The 20,300-nt window shown below is 34.2% G+C and overlaps 1 protein-coding gene across 1 annotated transcript in view; it reads right to left on the minus strand.

The window, feature by feature from the left end:
- Positions 1-819: 819 nt before the first annotated feature.
- LOC145686511 (neuropeptide SIFamide receptor-like) overlaps positions 820-20,300 on the minus strand; it is a 34,286-nt gene continuing 14,805 nt past the window's right edge. The window contains exon 2 of the mRNA XM_081759893.1: positions 820-7,817. Within this exon, the coding sequence (XP_081616019.1) occupies positions 7,104-7,817 (714 nt within the window). The 3' untranslated portion in view covers positions 820-7,103. The remainder of the gene's footprint in view (positions 7,818-20,300) is intronic.

A 20,300-nucleotide genomic window follows, 5' to 3' on the forward strand; every position in this document is an offset into this window, starting at 1 on the left:
CTCGATAGAATTCGCGACGACAAAAGATTTTGAACTGAATAATAACACGAATTCCCTGTTTTTAGATGACATTTAATTTCTTCGTGAACATGATTTTGGTCTGTTAATATTGATCCTAGATATTTGAAAGTATCCACTTTATCGAAAGTATTGTTTGATATTTTAACGCATCCATAATTTGCAGTATTACAATCTCGATGGACTTCCATGTATTTAGTTTTGTCTGCATTTACTTCTAAAACCAAGTCTCTGCAAGCGTTTAGTAGGACCTCTGCATTTCTGCATTCATGAGATTGTGAAAACTCATTGTTAAAATGTTTAGTTATCGTTTAACATGCAATGAGAAGGCAGTACGTACATTAGTTCAAGTTTGACAGTATTTTTCATGTTTGTATGGTTCCCAGGGAAACCACCTAACGCCTGTACAATATACTTAAGGTCATATTAATTTTAAAAAGCGCTCGCCAGTGCCTTTGGTATTCTACTTGTTAGTACCTGCCTACGTTTGCTCCCGTAAACAGTAACCCAGCGGGTTAAGAAAAAAACAAATCTTCTCGTGCAAATACACTTATAAAAAGTGGAAAGTTACTAGTGCAATCAAGATTTCTTTTATAGCATTAGGAGTAATCTTTATGCGAAGTGAGACTATGTTTATACCCATCATTTGGTTGCTCTCAGATTAACTTCACTATTGAATGTTGAAGCAAGCAATATTTTAATTTTAAGTTATTTTATTACATGTTTCATCATTATAAAATAGAATCAAATCAATAAAAGAAATTTTAAAATTCGTGGATGGTTTATTTTTACACTGGCGAATATTTTTATCATTAGGGCTATAAACGAAGAAAATAACAACATACAAATTGTAATTTTTGTATAGGTTTACGTAAAGGATAGTGTTATTCATCATAAATAAGCCAACTAATGAAAATTATATTTATCTTACAATTAAAGCAAATTAAAAAATACTGTAAGTTTCATGACAATCTCGTAAAAGTACTGGAGTTGGTAGATGATAGCACCAGTATTTTATGATAGAAATACAAAATATATCTAGTATCTAATACAAAATATACTTTATAAATTTATTCATTAGAGATGACGATGACTATGATTGTCTATTTCCTCTAAAAATATATACAGAAGAAATTGTTTGACTTTTCGCCACATATCTGTCCTTATGCAATGTTTCTTAACATAGAAACATTTATATATGTAAGAACACATACAACTGTATCACTGTCTGTTACATCAATGAGTGAAGAAAACAGTTTCCTTCTCATTTACCTTGCAAATGATACTGATAGGCACTGATTTGTCAAGTAACAAGTTTTGGTACTGTGCAACGAGGGCCATCGAACTTCATTCGTGAAATTTATAATTCTCCTTGAAAAAGTTCACATGTGATTTATATCGAGCGGATTTAACGGGAAAAACTTGTATCAGCATAATTTTATTACATTGTATGACAGAGTATGGGAAGGAATTATTCAACCTAACTCCCTTCTACTGGCTTAATAACCCCGCAACTTCAGCTAGATAAGGGACTGGAACCTATCGTTGGACAGAACATAGAGACAAGTCAAGACAAAGGTTCTGTATATGTGTAAGTATTGAGCGCTAACTCATAAAATTTTGGAAACTGGAAATAGGCCGGAGATGTTACATGGAAAATGTGAATGACGTGATATGATATAGATAGTGATAATGATTTATTTTCAGCCGTGAAGCGCCTATTATTATTATTTTCTGCTTTTTTAACGCTGTTGTTATTTACAGCTTTTGTTGAAGTTGGTTAATGCTGCCTTTTAAAAGAAGTTCATGTTTTCTACTTTTAGCGCGTTCTTGAAATCGGTTATTTTTCTTTTATCTATTTTTTTCCAATTTTTCGTTACTTTCACTAGTTTAGTTTGATAATCTAAAATGAAGAAAGGACACTAACTTCCTATAAAATGGACCGAGTTTGAAATATATGTATCGACCCACGCGTAACGGAATTATACGTGAACATACACATGGTATTAACACTATCATCTGTTGAGGAATTTCACGGCCTATCTCCAAAGATTTTCATTAGATCATCATAAAATTTATGTAGAATCTGCGAGAAAGTAAACTCTTTGATATTAAGAAAGAATAATAAAAAATCGCCACATGTGTGTTGAAGTTATGCGAGAACATACATACAATGAAGTCAATTATATTAACACTGTCAACCGTTGAAGAACTTCATGATCTAACTCCGAAGATTATCATTAGATCCCAATGAAATTTACATTGAACCACCGCGAAAGCATAATATTTCAAACATTATAAGAATTATCAAATTTGTGCTCCTATGCTGAAGTTATGAGTGATCATACATAGAATAATTAGTAATGACACTGTCAGCCCTTGAGGAGGACTATAGTTAGATCCTTATAAAGTATATACGGGACTACCAGAATGAATACTCTTTTGAACAAAAGAAAAAGGAATATTGAAAATCGTTGCACCTATATTGAAGATGTGTCTGAACATAGACTAACAATATATATATATATATATAACCGAATCGAATTGAGAACCTCCTTATTTTTAAAGTTGGTTAAAAAGTGAAAGCATTTCAATAAGAGACGAATAGCAAGTTTGCAGAATTAGCCACAACAATTTGGAACTACCAGGTTCAGATAATGTTTACGTAAGGAAAAGAAAGTGTATTAATGAAGAAAGTGTTTTGACAATAAACCAATTTGACTTTTCTCTAGTATATTATTCATTCTTACTTCGTGTACTAGGCATTGATATTTAGTTTGTTCACGTACTGTTTTTACTTAATCAAATTAGAGCATTTCAAATATTTTAGTAATTGATATTATCTAGACCTATTGTCACGCTACGCCACTATTTTCTAATCATTACGGTATAGTTCTACCCTGAATTTAGGCTTCTTTGATTTGATCATTCCTTGTTAATTTGAAAATAAAAACATGTATTCATTGTTATTAAGATAATAATATAACATACACCTATATAAGATGGTAATAAAATGCTTTACACTGGAATTAACATGAAGTGGCAATAAACCAAATAAATTGACACTTACTTAAAATATATTTAATATACATATTACATATGGCGTAACTTATATTAAACCATTTTGTTCCTTGTTAACACAGCTTGTAGGATAGAAACACTGATAAAATCAGTGTAAAACATCATGATTAATACATATTATTTTCATATATATATATAATATAGTACACGATATATTAGTCAACAAGATACTAAACAACATTTACATTACAAACACAACAATAACACCTTAACATAGAAGTTACGTATATTTTTTTTTATTGGGCGGTATTATAATACCCTGTATGAAGTACTTTTTAATTAACTACAATACCAACAAATCTATGTGGTCCATGTTATGACATTATGCCAATTGATGTTTTGTCACATCAATATGTTAGTTTCTGCTTATTATTATTATTAGTATTATTATCGTGACGTAATAAATTCTTTTAATTTTAGAGACCATTGCATGGCTTCTTTATGATAGAGGTTAGTTTATAATACATATTTAATAACTCTATTCGGTTAACAAGTTTACGAGCATTTGAAAGAGTTGCGAAGACAGAGAGAGTCATCTCCATTTGTGTCCGATGTTATAGTTGTACACTTTTTTCTATAGTGTGCTTTTGCACGTATGAACGTCTGATATCTTCATTAACATTTACTATGGATATGTTAAAAACATGAACATTTCAAGAATCCGAATCACATATACAGTATATATTCATTATAGGATATATATGAGGTAAACTTTAACCTTCAAATCATTAATAGAGATGACTGGTTACCAACCTGTCATTTAGTATTACAAAATAGATATTGGTAAATGCAAATCATTATGTTACTTCAAGTAACCTTATCAAAAGGGCGAAATATGACATCTACTTAGGTAGAGATGAGATTACAATTGCACCAAGTAGGCAGGTCTATTTACAAGATATTTGACAGAGAATTTTCATAAAACTTCCACGAATTGATTCCATCAGACTTTCTGTTTACTTGGAAGTGTAATCCGTATAATCAAATAAGTAGTCACACCCTTATCTCCGATCGTCTGCTTCTTTATACAGGAAGTAGGAAAATAACTTTTCCCATGTATTCAATATAGACTTCTAAACAATGCTATGTATTAATTTACATCCCCGTCCTCTGTACTGAAATAGAATTTGTAGAAATCGACTACTTCTGGTTTCATTAGTTCGAATGCCTACCGCAGTTTTTCGTATTATGAAACTAAAAGTAATTTACATATTTCACTTTAAGTCCTGTGGGTCGATTAACCGTTCTTTTGATTGAACATGTCGAAAAAATCCTTTCAGTTACATTATTTATTGTAAACATTTGATTCTGAAGGTTGTTGTATTTCGTGAAGATTAGAAAAATCAGCAGAGAAATTTAAACAATCCCTATGAGAATGAAAAGATAAATCTAAACTATTCAAAGTTTGGCTCATTTCACTCAGTAACTGTCCAATTATCTAACAATAACGGGTTAGTGCCAAAAAAAATTCTTATCCTATGGCTAAGCCACCCGTACCTGGACGATCTGCACGAAATTTATACATGGAAACCAGTGGTTTACACACGAAGTAGTTATTTTCGTGAAGATCAAGACACTTGCTTCCCAAATTCTGGCGGAAGTCTTCCTTGCGCCAAAGCGCATAAAAACACGATGTACAGTAATTTCTAGTTATATTGTACGTTATTAAAGAAAATTACGACAAATTGTAGTGATAGTTTTTGCATAAATTGACAAATTATTATTATTATTATTATTTTAAAAAAAGTAACATTTGTAGGAACCTTATCATATTGTATGGAAAGTTCATGTAACAACGATTAATAGGTGTGACAATATTCAAAACCTGGGGGATAATTACAGAAACTTTGTTTGTTACTTAATGCAAAGTTATATTACTTGCTACATTATATGGGTGTAATATATCCTGTATCAGCATGAACAATATTATAATGGATTTTTTGGAGATACTTCAATATATATTCAAAAGTTTGATTCATATCTAATATTACGTTTCTGTTTAACTTATTTTTGAAAGTACATAATATATATTCATCGTAATAATTTCAAGTAGCTGTGTGATTCATTTGCAACAGAAGTACAGTTATATCAATCCTGGGCATTCTATCCTTATTCACGGGCAAAATTATACTCAGTAAATCTATATTTCCTTTGCCTTTAAATACATTACTTGTGGCTGATTGTAAACGAAGAAACGTACATTTTTTAAGAAAATGTTTTGTGTAATCACACGTATTTTGTCATTAGTGTCAAGTCACTTGCCGCAAAGTTAGGAGCTTCTGTTCTCTATGATTCACCGCTAACCTTTTTGTGTTAACGTAGCGGTCATGTTAAGTAACTAAAACACGATCTGAACAACAATTAAAAGCGTATTTTTTAAATTCTACGTCTATGTATTATAGTAAATGAAACAAAATATAATGAATAGCGCGTTACCGTATAATTAAATTCTAAATATTATTTAAGAAGGAAAAAATAAATGAATCCAGTAGGTACGTATTAAAGTAAAATTACAAATAATGATTGAGGAAAATTATGTTTGAAAATTATGTGAAAAATTATGAGGAAAATTATGAGGAAAATTGTGTGGAATTATGAGGAATTATGAGGAAAATTATGTGAAATGTCTACCGTACCAATGAGAAGAATATCATGCATAAACGACTGCACATATTATAATGATTGTCCATTGTATCGAATAATAAAACATTGTAAATTGTAGTTGTTTCTTTGTTTTTACTTATTTATGCTTTCTCAACTCGTTGAAAACATGTTATATGTAAGTACAACAATGATAAAAGATCGAGAGGTGCTTTACTTTTGATGTACGAAGTTTGAAAATTCTCATAATGTTTGTTTGAAAACATGAAAAAAGAAAAAAAAAATCGAACAATACATTTCACAGAGTTGATTCGGTATGGAATAATTGCAAACAACCGCGAAAGTAAAACTTAGTTTTAAAATACATGATATGTAGTGTAAGTTTATTCTTGATTCTATTAATGGACTTAACATTTGATATTTGATAACTATGAAAAGAATATCAATACTTTTGGAACTAATTTTTGATATGGAAATTAATTCTGATTTTATTATTTGAAAATTATTACTTAAGTACTCAGAGTGACGGGAGGGTAATGCTAGGTTTGTTATTCTTTCCTTTTTCAGTCTGTCGGACAGGAGGAAACTGGACAGGAGGCCTGGAATACCAGACCTCTATATCCGAAGTATTATCGAATCTCTATGATTTTACAACAATCTACTTCATTTAAAATATTCATAAGATGTGATAAGAATTATTACATTAATTTTTAAAAAGTTATAATTGGAGAACTGAAGGTTAACATGACTATAGATCTTCCAAACATTACTTAACACCAGAAATACATTAACTTTACATGAAAAAATCTGTTAATATGATTACGAGACTCATGAATGTATTACAATTACATTGACAAATTAATGAAAAAGGAAATTAGTTTAAATGTATCTGGAGTTTCCATTCTCCAGTTCTCGATACGATAACTCGTATTAAAGTTATAGAGCAATAGTGTTTTCCATTTCATTTAATTGCCTTACTAATCCGATATGACATTGTCTTGTTAGTAACAGACAATAGTATCTTTTTCTACTAATTAGTGGTTCTTCTATCATTCAACATTGTGAAATCCTTCCACAACGTTATTTATCCAACTCTATTATTCGTATTTGTATAATGCAACCTTACTATCAACAAATAAAGTATTCGAAAAAATATCTTAACAATGAGATGTTATTTATCTATTCAGGAAAGAAATATATTGACAGTTATTGTTTGAGGTCGCTTGTACGTTTCATTCTGTGTATAGTCCGTATAAATTACCTTGAAGAACATATCTACTTGATTACTATCAAGCAAGATAACTAACCACTCTGATTGTGAGAATCGGCTTGTGGCAACAAGTCGGACTATTACCATGTATATAAACATGAAGATAGCAACTTCCGAATGTAGATCACTATTGTCACACTGGAGTTATGTTACCGTTTGTCAGATAAGTAGTACCATTGCTAATTAGATTTCTAGGATAGCCTCTAATAGTTGCGTTCAATCTATAATCATGTGATATGGTCCCTGGCCGAGCTTTCCCAGCAAAAGTAACGCTCCTTGATGCAGTTACATGAAAACTAACATTGGATAGTAAGCTAGACTTGTGAGATCCTTGGCTTCGAGATCTGCTGCTGTAGATTGTACTTTGACTTTTGGTTCCAAGGTCATACCTCAATGTACCACAACAAGAGCGACTTGTGAGAATTGCTTTAAATCCAGCACGAAATTTCTTGTTGAAGAAGGCGTAAAGAATAGGGTTGATACAAGAATTGGAAGTACCAAGCCACTGGGCGACGGGAAGTACAGCTCGAATGACACTATACTCATTTTCGGTTATTTCCTTGAACTTGTAAATTGTAAACAGTACATAAAGCGGCAACCAAGATAATGCAAATAGAATAACCACAACCAACAGCATCTTGATGACTTTAACTTTTGAGCGGTGAATCATCTGTTCGACTCCATGATCCTGTGTCTCTCCGGGCAGTTGTCGTCTGGAAACTCTTCTCCAGATGAGGCAGTAGCAGATGGAGATAACGGTTAGAGGAAGAAGATAACACATCAATAGGTGAGCAACTATGAAGTAGATGTTGCTGCTTTCTAGGGTTGGCCAAGCTTCAACGCAAACCTGGAACGAAAACGAGAAAATTGTTAGAATCCTAATAAAAAGACATTAATAAAGTACAAAGTAGTATTTTACGTAATAGTATTTTTCATCTTTCTTAATGTAACGGAAATCATTAGTTGGCTGTTTTGTGTTTAAACTCTCCTTTTTAGGGCCATTGTATAGGTATCGGTAGTCGAACCCGGGACCACGCTACATATTGCTTTGTCAAAATGAATTGCATTATATACAAATTTAATATGACCCAAATTAGATTTAATTTATGAATATTGAAAACGCTTGTTACAGAACTTATTTTTTGCAATGTGAAGAACATGTTTAAAAAAAATAAAAGAAGAAATCAGTAAAATCAAATCGTCAACATCGTCAAAGAAAATAGAAGAATGTTTCCCGGTATAAACCAATGGGCTGAGAGACAAATATGGAGAAGGTGCCCAAACAGCCTTTAGGAGTACTGTTATTAATAGTTTGTTGGTCCTAGTTTTATAGTACAAGTGAGTGGAATAATTTCTGGTAAAGGCAGTACAGATTATCACGTGACACATTTATGAATTAATCTATGCTGGTAGTTGAAGCGGTCAATATTATATAGCCTCACATATGCCAAGTATATGAGGTTTTAACCTCATCAATATTTATTTAGGTTTAACCAAATAATCTTATATTTGAGGTTAAACTGATGCCAAATAATAATAATAATAATACCCTAGGCATTACATATTCTCTCATACTTTTTAAGTTTCGCACGAATATTACTAACTTATGTTTTAGAGAAAAACTGGGACATTTGGACTTTTAAACAATTTGGAGGGGAGGAGACGATGTAAATCCGGAAATGCGGGACTGTCCCGACTAAACCAGAACGTCTGAGAGCTCTAATAACCCAGAGAGGACGAAACGTCACATACGGTAGAATATATATGTATGAAGTTGTTAACGAAATTCTAAGAAAAAACTATTCTCTCCCCCACTCTTTCTTTCTTCTTACTACGAGGTGCACACCAAAAGTATGTGCCGTTTTGTTCTAAATCCATACTTTTTTTTTTATCATTTCAGGAAAGCAACTGCAGCGTCGGACTTTTATTCTGCGTCTCTAAGTAGTGCGAGTTTTCTTTGCTCGGTGGCAACAGTTGAATTACAGTGACTGAACGAATAAGACGATTTCTGACACTACCTGGGGACATGGAATTTTCAGCTGATGAGCAACGGGTAGTTGCGAAATTCTTCACCGAAGCTGGACGTCGTGCAGCCGATATTCATCATTAATTGGAGGATATGTAAGATGATAGTGTTCTTGCAGAAAACACTGTTAGGAAGTGCATGCGTGAGTTCAAAGCAGGACGAACAAATGTGAAAGATGAGCAGAGGATTGGACGTCCCGAAACAGCATCAACTGACACTAACATTGCCCATGTTGAAAATTTCATTCTGGAAGATAGATGTGTCCCTATGTAAGAGATTTGTGATACATTGGGGCTAACAATGAAAACAGTAGAACGAATAATTAAAAATGAACCAGGCCTAAGAAAATTTTGTTCTCGCTGGATTTCATGAAAGCTTAATGACGATCGAAAAGAGGCAAGGATTCGATCAAGTTTTACAAATTTGATACATTGCAGAAGAGAAGGACGCAGTTTCTTGGAAAGTTCTGTGACAATGGATAAACCACAGATTCCTTTATTCAATCTAGAAACAAAACGGATGCAGTAGAAACACACGGTTCATCCCCACCAAAAATTTCGTCAGATGGCATCCAATGACAAGGTGCTATACGCTATCTTCTGGGATTCCCAAGGGAGAAATATTGTCCAACATTGTTCCGAAAAGTCATACAATTACGGGCGAGTATTTTCGTAAACTTTTGGATACAGGTTTTTGCCAAAATCGACTGAGAAACAACTACAAATGACAAATGGCAATTTCATCCTCCACATGGACAATGCATTTTTTTTCATATCTGGAACATACCGCTCAAAGATGACTATGCTACATGCTACAGAAAATGGACGGGGAGATGGCAACTGCGTTTCAATAAAGACGGATATTTTGTTGAGAAATAGACACAAGTTAGTTCCCTGTATTTCCTTGTTGGAAATTAGAATGAAATGGCATCTACTTTTTTGGTGTGCACCTCGTAAATCTATATAGACAAGAGGCTTAAGACAAAATTTTATGAGAATCGTGCATTTTGTATGTAAAAGCATGAAGTGTGATTTATAAAGAATTAATAATTTGAGCTTTGTAAGCATACGCGGAACACACTTTGAGCACCCATATTGGAAAATGGCGGTCAAACTAAATTTTTAGCATGTAAGTTTTGAATAGATGGTCCGATTTTAAATTTTCTTTCTTGTTTGTTCTAAAGTTCCTTTCAAGGCAATTTGTTAAAAAAAATATTTTTCTAAATGTTAAAGGTTCAGCACAATTAAAAGAAAAACAGAAGATTTTTCGATAAAAATCTATTGCTCCATTCCATAACTTTTTTATGGTGCACAAAACCACCTTTAATCCCTGAATAAAAGAAAAGATAATTTATTGATCTTTCCATTGGTACCTGTTAAGCTATAATTTGAGCTACAGTTTCCTCAGAAATCATTGATCAAAAGGAAAATATCATTGAGAAAATTCTTTCTGGTTCTAAAATTTTGAATGCATTATCCGCTTGTTTTTAACAACACTCGGAAAATTTTCCGTTTATAGTAAGTTTACTTACATAGAAGAACATAATAAATTAATGTTTAAATATACCATATTGATAAACTACTCTATTATGAAAAATGGGAGGTTATTCTGAGGATATGTTGTTTAAAGGCGTTAAGCATTGCCCAACTCGCTATTTTTCCGTATAAATAATATAAATATGACTTTGTTCACGTTAGCTTCTTGGCTATAACGATCATATAGTATTATAACAATCCTTTCGATAAAAGGCATAATAGCATCAACTTCTTGAACTGAAGTTGAGCTGGCAAGAACACTGAGTGCATGTGCCACTTCTAGGTAGCTCTTCTATATTACTCTGCTAGATACTTTATCTCTTCCTGAAAATTTTGAAGTGGTATCATAGCCCGGTATGACATGGAAAGCTGGTAGAGTTTTGCCTTTTTTCTCTTCCCAGTCCTTCAGTCGTTTCACTTGTGTCAAGGTGTGTTATGTTCTTGTTGTTTCAAAACCAATCCATAGATGGACAAATCCAGAACATTAAAATAATGTGGTGCTGAAACCCAACATTCGTATCCACACTTCCTATGAGAACTTTTTTTTCGTCCGTGTGCAATACCGTGAGCTGAATGCAGAAACATTCGGGTATCAGCTTCATTGTGTGTAGGGGGGCATAACTCATCTACGACGTGATCCTTTTCCTCTTTTAACTCGACCGCAAAAATTCAGACGATGTCTATTCTGTATAAAACATATTTCTGAAACTGTTTTGCAATGTGCTTGTAAATAATCTATCAATGAATCGTTTTTCTTTGGCGTAATCATATGTACAACAGCAGGTCCATCAAGAATAATCACGCCAACATCAGGATCATCACACACTAACGACTACTATTGTCTTTTCTTGCAGGCGAAGTCTCTAAACATTTCATCAGGTCAGACTTACCCTTACAGTTTAATGATTGACCATCTGAAAGCGATGGAGGATATGTGTAGTTATTAGGCCAAATCCATCGTACTTCCTTCATCATTTTGAACAATGGTTGGTCTACGTAATCTCTGGCGTTTGTCCAGGATTAGCAATGTCAGTTGCTTTTTAAATGACATTCATGGAATGTCGCTACATACCAACTGATAAGATCATCTTGAAATAGGGTAAGAAGAGCAGTTCTAGTCACTGATATTGGATTTCTAGTTCCTTGTAACTGTGGAGCTTGCATTGCTGCTTCTTTCTTCAGCAGTTCTCTTTTTTGTGAACAAGCTCTGAAACATACTTGCACCAGGAATATCTATTTTCAACACTTTTCATTTGCCAGTTGTTTTAATGAACGATCAAAGTCTTTGATTTTCGGGTGAGAACTTCACAGTCAGTGACCGAAATGGGAGGTACAGCTGAATTGCTTTTCGGCAGTTTCATGACTTTCTTGCTGGACTTGATGCTGAAGTTAATTATTTGATTGTTGAGTTGACTTTAACGTTCCTTTCAGCAGCAAGGCTATGAGACTGAACTACCGGAATCCGAATAACAGGAGCACCCGCCGGGAATCGATCGATTATTTGTTTTAAACTAGTATTAGCCTTCTCAAGTTGCTGAAAAAGAGAAATTCCAGTACCATGGGATGGACCTTCTGTGCTTGTTGCACTAGGATGTGGTCTATGCCAATCTTCAAACTTGGAGGGACTACAGCTTCAATGCTGCAAAAACAAGTATGGCAGAGTCACCTAAATCAGCTAACAAACTTAACATTTGATTATATAATATTGACATTCCCAAGTTAAACAAAAGGTCAACCAACCTTCGAACGCATTTTTGAGTGAATATTACTTCTTACAAAATAATGGAAATGATATATCTAGAACTCGACAAAGTCTACTTTCCATAGTTGTACGACGCCGGTGTTTGCAAGTGTAGTAACTGGTCAACTGTGCTAACGTGTGCTTGATTCTGATGTGTTGGCTGTTTCCTCACTTTGAATACTAGGTTCGTGCATGATTATGAACAGGAAATTCATCAAGATAGGAAGAACTAACCTTTGTTGACGTCCTTCTGAAAATGATCCATTAAATGACTACTGCTCAGATTAAGAATATCTCTGCGTAATATTCTAGCAGTACAAGCTAGGATAGCTTCCTCTGACTTTCTGTACAGATCACAAGTTTGCCTCAGAGAACGTTCCATTTCTTTGTTGATAACTATCACAGTGGTGCCCACCCCCCCTTATGTCTATGACGCACCCCCCCAATTGTCTATCCGTAGGTGTTCTTCCATGAAAAAATCTTCTTTTCGATTAATGTTACCCCCCCTCATCAAACATATTTATATAGATTTTAACCCCCCCCCAAATATTTCAATGACGCAGTTTGCGTCATAGCCCCCCCCTTGTGGGCACCCCTGACTATCAGAACATCTCTACCTTCTGAGCAAGCCTCGAGTTTGGTAAAGTTAGCTTTTATTTGTTCTTTTAACCTACTTGAATGAATGTTAGATGCTGCTTCTCCGGGCTGCTCAATTCTTATGCAGTAAATCCTCTTTAATTTACTCAGTACCAAAACTGGAGTCTCTTCTTCACTTTTAAGGCAGAATTCAAGGCAAAGTATGCTTTGCAAAGGAACTTCAGAGCAGGGGCGTCATTTCAGCCTTCGCTTGAGGGGGGCAAGAGCACCACCGACATAAGACTTTTACGTTTTGTACTAGTATATTAGCACACAATCGATTAAAGTATATGTATTCCTCAAACTTTTGGGGGGGCAATTGCCCCCTCCTGCCCCCCCTAAATGACGCCCCTGCTTCAGAGTATGAATTTCTGTGAATTATCTTTCTTCCCGGAGCTTGTTGTTTATTCCTACTGTACAACCTTGTGAAACACTTGGCGTGGTACATAGCATCTCTAGCGATCATGCCACCCTCACTTAATTTTGTTATGAGAGATTCATCTTGGAAATTCATGGCACACTGGTGCGCTTCGCTATCAACTTTAAAGGTCGTATGAAACATTATTTCTCAGCCTTTTCGACTGGAGACATGCTTTATTAAATGCCACCATATCGCAACACTTACTTGAGTTTTTTATTAATAAAAATATAATGTATAATAATAATAATAATAATATAAAGTATAATAGTGTAAGCCTATACGTTTCTATATAATGTAATGACTTTGTGTAGCACTGAACATTGTTATTACCGCTGAAGGTGTTGACTGGTACAGTCTGTGTCAGAATTGATTAAACTAATTATTAAATACTTCATGATTCTGAAATTCCAGAATATACGATGTACCGTATGGGATTGCGGGACACACCAGTGTGTCGCAACATACCGGTTGGTAAGCACTGGTATAAAGTAATAGGGTTTTATTTGGCAGCAGTGGATCTTTGTTGTCATAGAAAGAACATGTCTTTTCAGATTTGGTATGTGCGAATGTACTTTTTTCTCATGCATAACGACTTGTAGACAAGGGTGAAAATTAGGGAAAACGCGGGAGGACGTTGTTCCCCCACTTCCAAAAAGTATTTATAGCGTCACCTACTTTCTAAAAAAAAAAAAAAAAAAAAAAAAAAAAAAAAAAAAAAAAAAAAAACCTATGGACAAAGATAGGCACGGATGACGGCGTGACGTCAAGACTCCTTCTACCTTTTCAGATCCACTTTTACCCCTGCTTGTAGAAGGTTCGTTCTGCTTAATTGCTGGTTGTTCCGGACTATTGCTTTCTGAAGAACGCATTAAGTTGCTTTTTTCGCCCAACGTTGAGTAGGCCGATCAACTTATCTTTTTATTATAACGTAAATTACACTTCCAGTGTAAATTAATTTTGTTATTTAGAAGAGTTGTTCTAATACCACTTCCCCTGTTCAGCTGTTCAAGTGACCCTATCTCCTCAGGAAGACTGAATTGTTTGTAAGCAAGGGTAAAAGTGTATCTGAAAAGGTAGGGAGACAGTAGGTAGTGGCATGACGTCACTCTGCCCCTCTGTCTATCTTTGCCCATTGTCATTTTTTAGAAAGTTGGGGGAACGCCATACATGCTTTTTTGGAGGTGGAGGAACGACCTCCCTCGCGTTCCCTCTCACTTTTGCTCTTGTTCTTTAGCAAAAATTTCATTTTCACAGTCTGTACTATTGGTTTTGCAGATGAGAAGCTATCACCTTCAACTAACTTGAATGTTCTTATCGTTTCTTTATCTTTCGGAATTTCGTTGGATCTACTAAGATTTTTCTTCCCGGGCGAAGACCTTTGTAGTAGATTTTACAGCTCCGTAATCCAGAATTCGTTTTTACCGCTAATATCTCTATACCTGGGAGATGTAAAAAGAAAGAAAAAAAAACGAAAATTAAGTTTTGTATAAATATAACAAAATAAAATAAATCTTGAATATATGGTAACTTAATAAAAAAATAACAAAAGAAAACTTGATTACACTATTTGGAAAAGAAAATACTGTAGGATGTGTTGAACTTAACACACAATCAACGAAAGATTTACGTGCCAATTCTATCATGAAGCTTGATATACGTGTAACTTCATGGTAGTAGCTTCCTAATTCGAATATTTCATATGCTGAGCATCATTAATTTGCTTAACACTTATTTTGAGTGGCGATTTTTTAGGAAACTGTAGCTCAAATTATGGCTTAACATGTACATCGAAAAATCTTGTTTTTTGAAAATTGTGCTACATCCTTAACTCCTTAAGGTTTAGAGAAGTCTTTGTTATAACAAAAAAGTTTTGCCTTGAAAGGAGATTTAAAACATGAAAAAATATATTTTAAAATCCAGCCATCCATTTCAACATTACAGGCTAAACCCAATTTTTTGCCGCCATTTTGCAATATAGCGGCTCAAAGGGTATTCCGCACATGCCTACAATGCTAAGAATTATTAATTCTATATAAACAACACGTACACCAAGTTTCATGCTTTTACATTTAAAATGCATATTTTTGATCTAATTCTCCGGCTAATGTTCCTATAAATACTTACTATATACAAGTCCCACGAAGATGTCGGCTAAAGAAGACAGTGATGATAAGAAATGAATGCAATGGTGGAATGAATAAAGTGGAAGGAAACGGGAAAACCCACAAATATGGTGTTTGTCTACCACCAAATTCAGTTGGCGCGAGCTGGGATCGAACCCGGGACCCCACGCACCAGAGGTGAACGCTCTACCACTGAGCCACTGCATCCCCTACTTATTATATACGTCTGTGTGAATATCAAAGCATTGCAATGCACTCAAAGATAACTACAAGATCTATCAGACTATATGGAAACGCGATCGAGTAATTTGTCATATCGTATCGTTTTCGGGATAAGAAGTGTAACTTACATTCACATTCCAGAAGAGACGAGAATATATATGCCGACAAAGTGACTTACGGACACAATGGAGAGCATTTATCAACGTTTAAAGATATGCAAGTCTTAAATGGTATAGTTTAATAATAAGTATTACAAAATTCTCCCAGAATTAGGCTGGTATAATTTAAAGGATGTTGCACGGGATTTGAACTTTCTCCCAAACCGTTTATTATAAAACTTTACTAGAATAAATTACAGATTACACTATAATTCCTTAACAAGGGCTAAGGCTAATAAGGTCTTAAGACTAATAATGTCCCTTAATTTGATTAAAGATGATTTGGATTATTCCAGGACCCAGGACCAGCCTGGGCCAAAGGACTGGTTCGGAAGAACCTTAGGGCTCAGACGCAGCCAAGAGAACAGGAGTGATCAGTTTGGGAGACTGATGCTGTTGAAGGTGGTGCGGCTTTTATATATATAATGAATATATATACAGTGGCGGGATCAAGGGAGGGGGAGCTATAGCCCCCCTTGGATCCGCCCTTGTATATATATATATATATATATATATATATATATATATATATATATATATATATATATATATATATATATATATATCGAATCTTCGTGAATTCTCGATGATCCTCGTGGGTGCTGACGTCGTAGTCCACTTCGGTCACATATTGAATAATAACATTTATCGCCTGCTGGGTGTTGTTTTTATGGTTGAGCACGTCATCTGTAGAGGCTATTACAATATGGTTTAAATGTTTTTATACTACCTTCTCGGGGATCACTTGTGACACAGAAAGATTCTGATAGCTTCTACATGAAATTAAGATGAATAAGGGCATAAATTTTGTACACAGATTTACAACACGAGACGAAAGGACAAAGTATTCTTTGAGAATCGACACGAGATGAGACAATGATTCATCAAAAAATAACTTACGAAACAAGAAAACTTTATTTCTTGTCTCATTTTGTAGGCAATACTAGTAAGAATCAGAGGAAAGAAAAGCTCCATGGTTTTCTTATGATGGATGTCAAAATTTAATCGAACGAACCTTTAAAACTTGTGTATAGAATATAAAGGATACCGGGTCTGTTCGGATTGCCGAAACAAACCGGGTCTCGACCCAGGGAGCTCGTACATATGCCATCAGGAACGTACGCAGAGGGTGGGTCCTGGGGGTCTGGGCCTCCCCCGAAATCCGGACTTTTTTTGTAAATTTAGTCTAATTTTAGGGCCATTTTACAATTTTTAATATAATTTTGTCTGAAATTGTGTTTAGACCCCCCGAAAAACTTTGGACCCCTTCCGAAATAAATTCCTGCGTACGTCCCTGTATGCCATCACTAGAGGGAAGAACCAATGAGTTCGCGTGAAGTTTCGTTAAGATTGAAGGTTCTATACTTCTACAATACTGTATTTGCCATTATTCTTTCATCGGATGAAGAAGCTAGTGGCAAGTACATTTTGAATTTTAATGTCTCAATGTGGAGAAAACAAAGTGGAAGTTAATGAACATTTTAAATTACAAACAAGAATAGAAAAATATTGTTTTTTGACCCCATAGGAGATGACCTCATTAAGCAGACACTTCGAAAGAGAATTGTAGGGGATACGAAGAGAAACCAAATCGTAGTTAATTTCCTGTTTAAAAAAAACTAATCGGATTTTGACTGGTTTGGTTTCTGCAATCGATTATTGACAAACAGCAGAAAAATAGCTTTTTTTCCTTTAATGTTACTGTGTTGTTTGTCATTGTATGATTTTTCTGTTATGCAATGCTTCATTTTATTTATTTTCTACTTCGGAGTACTGCAAAAGACATCAATACCGCAATGGTCTTACAATATACTAGTACACTGTTATGGGGATACGATGGCTCAATTGTAGAGCGCTTATTTCTGGTACGTGAGGTCCCTGGTTCGATTCCCGGCTAAGCACGCACAAGTTTGTGTGAACAATATCATCTCTGTGGGTTTTGTTGGGGGTACTCTCATTTCCTCCCACATTCGCATTACACTAATTCTTCCATCATCATTCGCTTGCCGTAATCATCGTCTGTCTTAGCCTAAAGAGTATAAACGTGAGACGTTAAACAAAGATAGTATACTGTCACTGTATAATAGGTTATTAATATTTACTTCGAACTGGATTTTTATCATTCAAGTGCCTATTGTAACGGGGAGGAGGTTCAAAATGTATGCTAAAAAATAGAATATCTTATGTTAACTAGACATTAGCGGATCCAGAAGAATCGTTTGGGAGGAGCGAATTGCCTCCTGGACGATGAATGTGGAGTCGATATGTGAAATATAAGTTTGCATCAAAATATAATGAAGTGGTGCAATATATTGTATACATATGGTACTTGTTGATATAATATTAAACTGTAGTTCTCATTCTATGTTGTCTCGCTATTGACTAAGAGCGTATATATAAATAAATCAATCAATTCGAAAGTTTAAGATTTGATAAGATTTTCTGTAAGAGTGTTGAAGGTTTTACTGCACTATTATTATTATTATTATTATTATTATTATTATTATTATTATTATTATTATTATTATTATTATTATTATTATTATTTTATCATAAACAAAATTCTAAACTTGTGTTTCGTGCTCTGCAACCCAGTTACAAGAATAAAATATAAAGTTTATATTTCAAAGTGTTTGAGTCATTGTCTCTCTTTCCTTACAGTTAGTTATTCGTGCAAAGAATGTGTTTCTTTAAGGTTTATTGCGTTCAGTCCAAGGAACTAGAACCAGGAAATTCAGTGTTTACACATTTTGGTTAGTTTCTGACAGGCTTTGTCCCACAGACAGGATTGACAGAAAAAAAAAAGATCACATTTCTGATACCAAATGAATTAATGTTGTATGTAAAAACAGAGAAACTTTAGAGGGGGTGTTCATCCCCTACATGTGGATCCGCCATTGTAAGCAGATAAAACTTGGTATCTAAACTCATCATAAAAATAAAAATAAGTCCTAACTTGTCCGAATGCTTACGATAATTCACCTTCTAAAGAGCGGAAGAAGAGCAATTTCTACATTTTTGTCAATACATCGTATAAGAATGACATCGACCGTCTGTCTCATCACCACGGAAAAACGGTTGAACCGTTTGAAATGAATTTTGAGACATAGTTAGTACTTGACTCAGGCTGGGATTTTATCATCTTACTTTCATAAAAATGCATATCCTAAGAAGGGAAAAAGGTTAAAAATGTATGCTAAAAACAGAGCTAAAAATTGAGTATCTTAATAACCCTTTACATTAAGCAAATGCAACTCGGTACATAAACTTCTTATTAAAAACAAGTTGACACGTCCCAGCGTTTTCAGAAATATACAAAGATGACATATTTATACAATGATGTAATTTCCCCTTTGTATTCATAAACTGGTGAAAGTGAGGCAAAAGACGAACCATTTAAAATTAATTTTTGAACTTAGCTACCACTTGGATCTAACTTAGTTTTTAACAATTCGATTCAAATACGCACCGAAGAGGAGAGAGGGCATGTGGTTCAAATAGATGTATCAATTTTTTTTTTCATGAAGCCTATTTTTCTTGTACGAATAACTGACATATGAGGTAGTTCTACAGCATAATACAACTTGACTCAGACCGGCTAAAATTGAATAACTTTGCATTTCATAATATATTCTGGCAACACTTAAGAACAGTAACCTTCTTTCCGCGTTTAGAAACACAATTAAGTGTATACGAAATTCGACTTATTGTTTCTAAAACACATGTAGAAAACAGAATTGGAAGATATCGACAAATCCTAATGATCACTGAAAATGTACAAAATTCAGGTAAAAAATTAAAATAAATAAATAAATAAATAAACTGATACATTGAAGTATCAACATTTTACCCTTTAATGATATTCAGTGAGACTGTCTTCTTATATCTGCAGTATATAGATGTTATTATATTATATCCTTATACAATCTGCGGTTGCTGAAATTACTTGTGATCATAATCTCATTAATCTTAATCTGACAGCAGCCTGAGATTTAAGTAAGGCTTAAATATTTTACCTCATTCGGAGTTCAAATTAACGGAGGAGATAAAAATGGCATTCCAGCTCATGAAAATTTTATCTCTATATGTTAGAAATAATTTTCCAGTCACTGTCTTCTTTACAAGTTTTTTCCTAAGAATAGTTTCAGCAAATACAGGAGGTAATTTAGTCAATAGCATACTTCGGCTACTTTTAACACACATATTTTCCCTGGAACTCATTTTATAGAGATTTGGTGAACCACTGGCCAACACTGGAACAAAATTAGTCTAAGATAGCAATTTCCAGGTCTACCAAGGTGTTCAGGCATTCCAGTTGGTAGGTGGACGCCTCATTGATTATACAATTGCGATTCTCTGGTGTATTTATAGGCTATTAGTAACGTCATTTCAAATTTTGCTCCGGGGAGGGAAGGATGCAAAACTCTCCGATTTAAGTAGAATTTTAGTTTACGTTTTCCATTAGTAT

The sequence above is a fragment of the Thermobia domestica genome, chromosome 5 (genome assembly GCF_964235325.1).
Source record: "Thermobia domestica chromosome 5, izTheDome1.hap1.1, whole genome shotgun sequence".
NCBI lineage: Eukaryota > Metazoa > Arthropoda > Insecta > Zygentoma > Lepismatidae > Thermobia > Thermobia domestica.